The sequence below is a fragment of the Amaranthus tricolor genome, chromosome 13, assembly GCF_026212465.1.
Source record: "Amaranthus tricolor cultivar Red isolate AtriRed21 chromosome 13, ASM2621246v1, whole genome shotgun sequence".
Taxonomy (NCBI): domain Eukaryota; kingdom Viridiplantae; phylum Streptophyta; class Magnoliopsida; order Caryophyllales; family Amaranthaceae; genus Amaranthus; species Amaranthus tricolor.
The window spans coordinates 12,798,724-12,808,575 of record NC_080059.1 but is presented as its reverse complement, the minus strand read 5'-3'; the positions used below and the strand labels follow the sequence as shown (position 1 = coordinate 12,808,575).

The 9,852-nt window shown below is 44.4% G+C and overlaps 2 protein-coding genes across 2 annotated transcripts; both read right to left on the bottom strand.

Annotated features, from left to right (window-relative positions):
- Positions 1-5,595: 5,595 nt before the first annotated feature.
- On the bottom strand, positions 5,596-6,666 carry LOC130798825 (uncharacterized). The gene is made up of 2 exons (XM_057661920.1): positions 6,052-6,666; positions 5,596-5,988 (listed from the first exon to the last, which is right to left on the bottom strand). The coding sequence occupies exons 1-2, from the start codon at positions 6,664-6,666 to the stop codon at positions 5,596-5,598; spliced, it is 1,008 nt and encodes a 335-aa protein (XP_057517903.1).
- Positions 6,667-6,793: 127 nt separating this feature from the next.
- On the bottom strand, positions 6,794-7,912 carry LOC130798824 (uncharacterized). The gene has a single exon (XM_057661919.1). It carries the CDS (start codon positions 7,910-7,912, stop codon positions 6,794-6,796), a length of 1,119 nt encoding a protein of 372 aa, XP_057517902.1.
- Between the last annotated feature and the right edge of the window lie 1,940 nt (positions 7,913-9,852).

Here is a 9,852-nt window from a genome sequence, read left to right as displayed (position 1 = left end):
CATCAAAGCCGCGGCTTCCAGCATGCCGCGGAATATCTTTGGCTATCCTTTTTATTTATCCTCAGAAGAATAGATGTGGGAGTCGGACCCCGATACGTGCCCCACTGACGTCGCGGAAGTCTCAGTACTTAAAATATTTTTGAATAAGGCAGCCCCCAAGGGGGGTCCGACTTATCGACCGCACGGATCTCCAAGGACCTGGGTATCTTCCTTTTCATCAAGGCTTCGAGCCGGAGAGTAGGAGGAAAACATGATACCGCGGCATAGTTGAGCTGACCCCCTAGTTAAATGAGCTACATGTATGGAAGACACGGTTTGAACATATACTTTGATTTTTATTCTTCACTGAGGTACTTAGGGGGGTCCGACTTATCGATGTGGCGGGGAATTTTTAAAACTTGAAGTCGTTTTGAATTTCCTTACTCTGACATGCCCCCCTTCTATCTTTAAAGACGTGGAAAGATTTTGTAATTCCATGTCACGGATGACACTAAAAGTACGGAAGCATTTCTCCCACACTTAGAATTTTTTCACCTTAACTAGGACCATTTGGGGGTCCGACTTATCGACCACGCGGACATCCCAACACGGAATAATTCGCATTCGTTCTGGAGTGTAACTCAGGGTCCGACTTATCGACCTCTCGGAATATTATTAATACTAACCACAAAACATATCTCTAGCTTTCCTATGACGCGGAAGGGGCATTCAGGTCCGTGTCTTCGATCATACGGATATATGCAGATTAAACCATACTTAGAATTTTCACACCATGACTGTGTTCCAAGGAGTCCGACTTGTCAATCATACGGATTTCCTGAAATATTTCACCTCATACATACGACGGTTTAGAGCAAAGATAATGCGGCATGACATTCGCCGTATCCATAAGTCGGACAGCTGAATATGTAACTTTTCATACTTAAAATAATTTTCGTTCTTGGAGGTGCAGTTTAGGGTCCGACTTGTCAACTTCCCGGACGCCTTCAAATGTTGAAAAACTTAAAACAAATTTCCACATTCTCACTCTCCTTGGGGGTCCGACTTATCGACCCGACGGTTGCCTGAGAGGTGGTTAACTGGATACTTGGAGAAATTTGATGTTCCCCTCGCACTGGGGATCCGACTTTTCGATCTCCCGGCTATAGTTAAGAACTGACACTTAAAAGATTTTTCAATATTTCCCTTCCATTGAGGGTCCGACTTGTAGACCTTACAAAAAGTGTTGAACATTTTAGAAAAATTCCCAACGATTCCTCATGGGGAGTCCGACTTATCTTATTCCCAGCTCCCGTTTGGAATTCTCCTTTCCATTTAATGCATCAAGTCCCAAAGGCATTTATTGCTGTTATAAATAGGGTGGTTGGAACAGTTCCCTCTCACTTAATCTTCATTACCTCCAAATTTTTACATTGCTGGAAAGAGAAAGTAGAGAGAGACGCTCTGTCAATCTTCATCCTTCCTTCAAACTTCTGACAAATTCTCGAAGATCTTCAAGATATCTGACAGATCTTCATCAAGTTTCTGACAAATCTCCAACTTTCTTCAAAGGTATTCAAACTTTTTCCCAGATCTTCAAATTTCTTCAAGTTAATCTTCAAACTTTTCTTAATTTCAACGACTTGTTCTTGAATTTCTTCAAATTATTCTTGAATGTTAGCCTAGGACTTTGAATTCGTTTTATGAAGTTAGTCTTTATTCTTTACAAGTTTCGCCTACTTCTTTATGACTCTTGTTAACATGGATGTCGCGGCTACTCAAGAGACCATAGCTAACTCAGACATTAACCCTACTAACTTGCCGGAAACTCCTTTGATAGTACGTAGACGTCTTAATAAAAAGGGGTTATTAATGAATGATTCGGATGAAAGTAGTTCGGTGAGAATTACCCCACATTACGAACCAGTAAAGGTCGGGGAAGAGTCATCCGTGTCCCCTGTATACCCCCCAGAGATAATGAAAACTGCTCCTTGGGAAGTGAGCATTGCTTTCTTCCCTAATTACTTGCCGCGAATAAATCCTGACCTGGAAGGGTTGTTGTATGTAGATATGGAAAACATCGAAGGATCCTCCGAGTCCTCCGGAAGGGAAAGCGCGGCGCCAGTCCCTCCTCCATTCTATATTCCAGACGGCGGGCCCCTAAACTACTTTATTGATTTACAGACCAAGAGAGATTTGGATAATCAACGGGAAGCCATCTCCCGGAAATGGGGTTTGCCGGAGAACATTAATATCATTACACCGGGGAATTATGACACCGTTAGGTTTCCCCCCCCTTATTGTATAGCTGCTTAATTCCCTTCTTTCCAACTAGGACTTAGATTCCCTCTTCACCCATTTTTTAGAGAGGTGTTAGAGTTGTTAAACGTTTCGGTGCCCGAGCTATATCCTAACGCTTGGGGGTGTACGGTGGCCTTTTTGATTTTATGCAAAGTTTTGGCCGTGCCACCAACACTGACTGCCTTTAGATACATTTTTAGAGCCCGCCTATGTAATTCACAGTCATACGGCTGCGGCTGGATTACTTTTACGCATCGTCGTGGGCTGAAGATAGTCCAAGACCTCCCCGATAACCAGAAGGGGTATAGGACTAAATTTGCGTATTTGTATAACTCAGGGGGATGGAATATCAAGACCTCCTTCGACACTAAACCCAACCTTTCGGGTTTTAATAACGGAATCCCGCAATGTTCTTTTGATGACGCGGTGATTATCGAGTACGCAAAGATGGACGTTCAACTGGGGAGGAAACCCATGAACGTCCAGCTAAATTGGATTCTGGGTCGTTCCGAGTTGGAGAATGAGAACCTCCTCTCGGCATTCGGCATCAGCCTGGCTGTTGATCGGAGTAAGATTGATTGACTTCTCCCTCCCTATCTTACCGGATTTAGTTTGTTTTCTTACTCTTTGTTTTTCAGGGATAGCCAAGCAAAACTTAAGGGCGAAAAATCCGGAGCTGATGAAGAAATTCAGCGTTAGGCGATTCGCCCAAGGGGTCGCCCAGAGAGCCGCGAAAAAGCCGTTGCCAACTCCCCCTAAGGTAAGGACTTGATATTTTTCTTTATTTTTTAAACTGATTAGCTCATCGACCTATCTTCTTTTTGATAGGACTCGACGACTGTGGAGAAGGGCCTGGATGACGTGCCCTCGGAACATGAGGCTCTCCGTCTTCTCGAGGAGAGGAGACAAGTTCACATCCCCGATGAATCTAAGAGGGTGATTCCTCCGCAGACGAGGGGGGTGACAAAAAAGAGTGGGAAGAAGAAGAGGAAAAGAGATTCTTCTTCCCACCAGGGGAGCTCGGCCAAGAGGACCTCTGCGGGCACCATCCACACAGCCGTGCCCCTTCAGATGAGGTCGGCTGAAGAGGAAGCGTCGCCCCCCTTGGATGCTCCACTGCCAGTCTCAAGCAAGGGGAAGGAGAAGGTGGGGGAGTCTTCCGCGGCTCCCTCGTCGCAGTTTGCAGAGGTTTATCGTCGTCGAGAAGTTTCCCCTTTCCGACACGAGACGCCCTTTCCGGAGTTGGGGCACAAGGGCCTAATCGTTCGCTTTAACAGGGCGACGTCCAACCTAGTCAGTAAGGTGGACGTAGACCTACTAGAGTCTTTGCCCCCACGTGATAGGGTGCGTCAGGCGCAAGCTTCGGCGGCAGAGGTAATTACTTTATGCTGTGATGCTTACTTCATGTTTCCAGAGACTTTAATAGCCGTTCCTTTGCAGGCGTTCATACGGTTGGCTTTTGAGCTCGACACCAACCGTCAAAGTGCTGCAGACCAGGAGACCGTGGCCGCCCTTACCTCCCGCTGCGAAGAGTTGAACGAAGAATTACCAAAGTTGCGGAAGGACCTGCCGAGCTTAAAGGAGAAACTGGCCAAGTGTTCTGAGCTGAAAGAACGCTTGGTCAGGACCGAACAATGGCGGGAAAGGGCAAGGAAGCAGCTGGACCAGTCCGTCGAAAATGCTGCTTCCAACAGGTCTGCGACCCTTGGCCATGAAGTCGGCTTGCTGATGGATACCCACGCCAAGCTCGTTCATCAGAACCAGCAACTTATGCAGCAAGTGTCGGCTGATTCCGCCCACTTCAAGATGATTCTATCCGCAGCCAAGGTGTACAAACTGTGCCTAACGAGGAAGGCCCGGATAGCTCGAGACTGGCTACTTTCGGATGAGCCGGAAGCGTCGAAGTTTCTTGGAGATCTGACGGCGGAGATGATGAACGCCGGTTCCCTGATTAGCGACGAAAAGTATCGCTTGGCCGCCGTAGAGTTGGGCATGGATTTTACTTCCCTTCAGCAAACTGCTAATCAGAAGGGGGGTGAAGCTTTGTCCAACCTTGCTTCCGTCTTGGAAGGTGAGTCGGCGGTACTGGTCGACGCTGTCTGGGACGCGGAGGAAAAAAGGGCCTGGTCCGAAAGGATGAATGCTGAGGCTGAGAAGGAGGCTTTATGCCTTGACTTAGATCAGTTGGCTCTTTCTTCTCCTCCGGCGTCAGATGTCCCGGAAAACTTGACGCTTTCCAGCCTGGAGAGTTTGTGCCTTGATTTATCCAACCTTATCATTGATGAAGGTAGAAACCTCCAGGGCTTATCCCGAGAGCTGTCCGAGATCGGGGTGGAGCCGTTCGATGTAGAAGATTATGTAAGCTTCACCCCCCAGTCTTGAAGAGGGAAGGATCGAGTCTCCTCTGCCGCCGGGTCAAGATGTGGACGCCTTTTTGGAAGATGTATAGTTTCGTTGTAATTTTGTAACTTGACTTTTGCTAACATTCAACTCTTTTGTACTTTGAATATTCTGATGTATATATTTTTTGAACATGGAAAGTTTATTCGTGGTATCCATGCTTCTGATTGTTAAGCCGTGGCTTCTCTCGTCTGAGCCCGCGGAATATTGCTGAATCGTTTTAGCCATTTGCCCTTGGAATAGCAGAGGGCACGATTTGCCGATGTCGCGTGCGGGCGACATCAAAGAGATTTATACTTAGAATATTTTCAGCCTTTAGACCCCATTCTAGGGGTCCGACTTGTCTATGTCCCGGTTGGGGAACATTTTTGTGAAAAACTTAGAATATTTTTGAACTCAGGGACCCCAAACTGGGGGTCCGACTTATCGATGTCCCGTTTGGGAAACATCTTTGTGAGAAACTTAGAATATTTTTGAACTCAGGGACCCCAAACTGGGGGTCCGACTTATCGATGTCCCGGTTGGGAAACATCTTTGTGAAAAACTTAGAATATTTTTGAACTCAGAGACCCCAAACTGGGGGTCCGACTTATCGATGTCCCAGTTGGGAACCATCTTTGTGAAAAACTTAGAATATTTTTGAACTCAGGGACCCCCAACTGGGGGTCCGACTTATCGATGTAACGAACAGATGGTGAATATATACTTCAAATGATTTTCGGTTTTGGAACCCTATTCTAAGGGTCCGACTTATAGATATCACAAGTTCGTTAGTGACTTAAAATAATTTGATAATGGGACCCCTCTCAAGGGGTCCGACATATGGATATTACTGATTATAGATATCACAAGTTCGTTAGTGACTTAGAATAATTTGATAATGGGACCCCTCTCACGGGGTCCGACTTATGAATGTTACTGATTTAATAAGATTTGCAATAGTACTTGATCTTCCCTTTCCCTCTTGGCGGGTGTCGCGGAATGTCCGCGCTTTAGAGTGTTTATGAGGCATTGGCAGGTCGTTACCTGATCTCCCTTGAGGATGCCTACTTGCCCATCATCCCGCTCGAATTGTAGCAAGAGTTGATGAGGGAAGATTGCAGCTTTGATTTTGTTAATGAGGGGAAGTCCCATGATGGCGTTGTAGGGGAAAGTGAGATCCACCATCGTGAAGCGTATGGGCGTGGACCTACTTTCATTTCTTTCTCCTACGCGCACGGGGAGAATGATCGTTCCTAGCGGAATGACCTGACTTCCCCCGAACCCGATCAGCGGCTTATCTAGGGGCTGCAAGTGCTTTTCCTCAAACTTCATTTTTCTTAAGCACTCCATTGTAATGAGATCAGCCGTGCTTCCTGTATCCACGAGTACCATTTTGACTTTCATCTGTCCAATTTTGAGGGTGACCACCAGAGGGTCAGTATGGGGCTGTTGCAGTGTTTGCGAGGTCGTGGCATCGAATTTCATAACCGGTCCCCTGGATAAGGTTAATGGAGGCCCCTTTAGCAGAGTGTGGACGCTATCTTTCGCGGCGCGAACGGTAGGATATTCCTCTGTATATCCTCCAAAAATCATGTTGATGGTCCCTTGCGTGTGGGAATCTTCGTGCCTCACTTCTTCCCTTTTGGGGGATCCGCGTCTTTGATTCCACGGCCTTCGGTTCGCTTCTCTTCCCGCCTCATAGTCCCTCCTGTTGAGGAACCTGGAAAGCTTTCCTTCATCGGCCAGTTGATGCAGGATACGTTTGAGTTCGCGACATTGGGCCAAGGTATGGCCATGCTCTTTGTGGTAGTCACACCACAGATTGTAATTGTGCCTTTCGGAAGGAGTGGTAGTGGGAGGTGGAGTTGGCAATTTGTCTCGAACGGCAAAGAAAATATCCCTTCTGTTTCGATTAAACATCGGGTCGTTTCCCCCGTCTAACAAATTGCGCGTTCTGGATTCCCCTTCCGTGGTATAAATGTGATGGGATCGTGGGGGTCCCATGTCAGAAGGGGGCGCGAGACGACGCGGCATGTAATTTCTTTCCCTCCTCGACTGGGGCTCTTCTCTGTTCCTCGAAGATTGATGGGGGGTTGCAACGTCTTTCTTGTCAGACTTCCGCCTCTTGGGGTCATGTGCTTGACATATCTCGGAGGCCGTGACATAACTTTGACACTGCTTCATGGCCTCCGCATATGTCTTCACCTGGCTCTCCACCAACTGGAACTTGAGCCTTCATTCCATTGATAAGGGCGTTTAAGGCGACTGATTCCTCTAAATCCGTCACCTCTAGCACCGCCTCATGGAACTTCTTAAGATAGGAGGATACGGACTCTCCTTCCAATTGAGTGATACTAAGTAGGTGGAAGTTTGATTTCTCCTGCCTTCTTGAGGCTATAAAGTGGCCCAGAAATTTGCCTTCTAGTTGGGCAAAATTGTGGATACTCCCTCGTGGAAGGGAGGTGTACCATGTCAAGGCTGCTCCCGTAAGAGTAGTTGGGAAGAATTTACACCATAAGGAAGGGTTGGTAGTGTGCAGCACCATCAAATTCTTGTACGCCATCAAGTGTTCCTCGGGGCACGACGTGCCGTCAAATGCTGCCATATTTGGGATTTTTATTTTCCCTTGGTTGGGAATGTTTAGTATTTCAGGAGCCATTGGAGAGATTATCGGCGTAGGATCTCCAGGGAGGATATTGACCTCGACTTCGTTCCGCGGCATGGTTATAGGGCTCGCTGGATGGCTAGATCCTACCAGCTGCGCCCTCTTCCTCTCTTGCCTCCGTCGATCCACCAGCGACTGGACGCTTTCGGATGCCTTATGCTTTTTGCTTTCTAGGAAGGTTCGGGCATCTCGAGAGGTGGTTTTGGACACTTTGTCCTGTGGATAACTCCTGCTAACATTCGTGTGGGTTCCCGATCTTTCCCGCCTTTTCTTATTACGCCTGCTGGAGTGGGAAGTCCTCGAATTCCCATCTTGAGATTCGTGGGACTTTGGTACCTCGTGGTGGGGTTCGATCCGTTCCTGCAAGTTTTTAATTTGGTCTGCCATATCTTCTAACACTCGTTGTTGAGTGGGAGTATTACTTATGACGGCGCGTAGCTGTTCAGTAAAAGCGGCAGTAAGGTTGCGTGCTAACATGTCCAGATCACGGCGAGTCACGGCTTGATTGTTAGCGTGACCCGCGGAAGTGTCTGTGTCTGTGCTATGCACGGTTGCGGTTTGTGTGGGATTCTTCTTAGGAGCCATGACTTTTTGTTCTTTTCCCCACAGACAGCGCCAAACTGTTTCGGTTGTGAAACGAGGAAGTGTAAAAGACACTTAAAATACCTGGAGATAGGTGGAAGTGTGATCAAGAGGAGCAACTCGTGGAAGGAAGCGACTTGAATTCCTGCGAAACAACACGTTAGCCTTGTCCGGGGGGTGATTTCCCGGAAAACCCCTCCGACGCTCAAGTTAGAACGTGGATATGATAATATGTAGTGAGTGATTATAAACTGAATGCGAGATATTGCGGTGGATGTTACTGAATTTTGGTAGGCTAATGGAGTTGAAAAGGAAGTAGAGAATAAGTAAGGTTCTTGTAGATTATTTTTCAGATGTCCCCTCCTCTCTGATGTCTGTCCCTTTTTATAATGCTCAAGGAGGAAGTTACATCAGAGAGTGGGAGTTGAAGATCACGGGAGACATGGGCAGTTAGTTCCCATGGAAGAAGGATTACCATGCAATTAAGGGGAAGTGGGAAGTTACCAAGCAAGGGGAACCATGCATTGTGGGAGAGTGGGGAAGTGAGTCAACTTGATGGTCATTCCCTTATGGGAAGTTAGGGTTTTTAGAAATAACTGGCCCATGAGCCATTCAAGGAAAATGGGGAATCTAGAGAAAGGCCCGTCTGACCGAAAGTCAAAGTCAATGCGAAAAGGTCAAGGGGCAATAAGGTAATATGACGTAAATAATTTTAAATAAATAAATTAAATAAATGATATCATGACACTTGTGAAGAATGTAAAATGAGAGTAAATAAAAACGATGAATGAAAAAGGATGATGATTTCTCTTATTTGGAGAAAAGTATTCTCCCACCCTTCCCTATAAAATTTGTACCCTAATATGAGATAAATAATTATTATTTTATCTATTTTCATTACCTTCTAACTAATTTTTTCACCTCTAACAATTAAATTCATCTAATCTTCTATCTAAAGGCCTCCCTGGAATAAGGGTATTATGGGGTAAAAAGTAAGCTGATAAATTTTTTGGGCTGGAACAAAGGGTTGGATTGGGTGGAAAAAGTTCATGGAGTAATCTTTCCTTTTTATTTGGGGGTAATCCTTTACCCTACCCTACCCCCCCTTAGGAGTACTAAGTAAGGGAGTAATTTTTTCTCTCACCATTTCCAGTTTCAACTTTTTTACTGGACCAAGTTTTATGTGAACTATTTGATGCTCTTACTTCTTCAAGGTTCGTAGCCACAAGTTGGCACAATTCAATTGATGATTATAGTATCTATCAACATTTGATTTTTCAGTTTTTTCTGATTTTAATTTCTCTTCTTTTGATTTTTTCTTTTTTTTTGTATTTTTGAAAACATCTTCTAATTTTTTTCTTTTTTTGTTTGATTCCTCTATTTTTCTGATTTTGATTTTAATTTTTTTTTATTTTTGTGTTTTTGATTTCACATTTAATTTTCGGTTTTCTGATTTTTATTTTTCTGTTTTTGTGTTTTTGATTTCATCTTTTAATTTCCTGTTTTCTGATTTTGATTTTGATTTTCTACAATTCTTCTATTTTTTTGTTCTTCGGATTTTGATTTTCTGTTTTTCTTCATTTGATTTTCTTTTATATTTCGATATTTTGCTTTTCTTTTATTAATTTTGCATTTTTCTTCTTTTGAATTTCTGTTTTTTTTTTCTCTTTTATTTATTATATTTTTCTTTTTTTAATCTTATGTTCTTACAATTGAAGGATATACTGATTTGAAATTTTTACATTAGCATGGATTATTACCATCATACCAAACCATTCCATTTGAGGTTTATTTATGATCCATTAATAATGCCAAACCATGTATAAATTTACACCAAAAATTATTTTTTCCATTACTATATCCCCCATACTTTTTCACTTATAATATTTTCATCCCAAATAAATAATCTTAATCCAGGTAACTTTTAATTAACTTTATTTTCC

Coding starts and splice junctions, on each gene's coding strand:
- LOC130798825 (XM_057661920.1), bottom strand. CDS start 6,666: ATGGGACCCCCACGATCCCATCACATTTATACCACGGAAGGGGAATCC. Junction 5,989..6,051: donor GACAGATGAAAGTCAAAATG/GTACTCGTGGAT, acceptor AGAAAAATGAAG/TTTGAGGAAAAGCACTTGCA.
- LOC130798824 (XM_057661919.1), bottom strand. CDS start 7,912: ATGGCTCCTAAGAAGAATCCCACACAAACCGCAACCGTGCATAGCACA.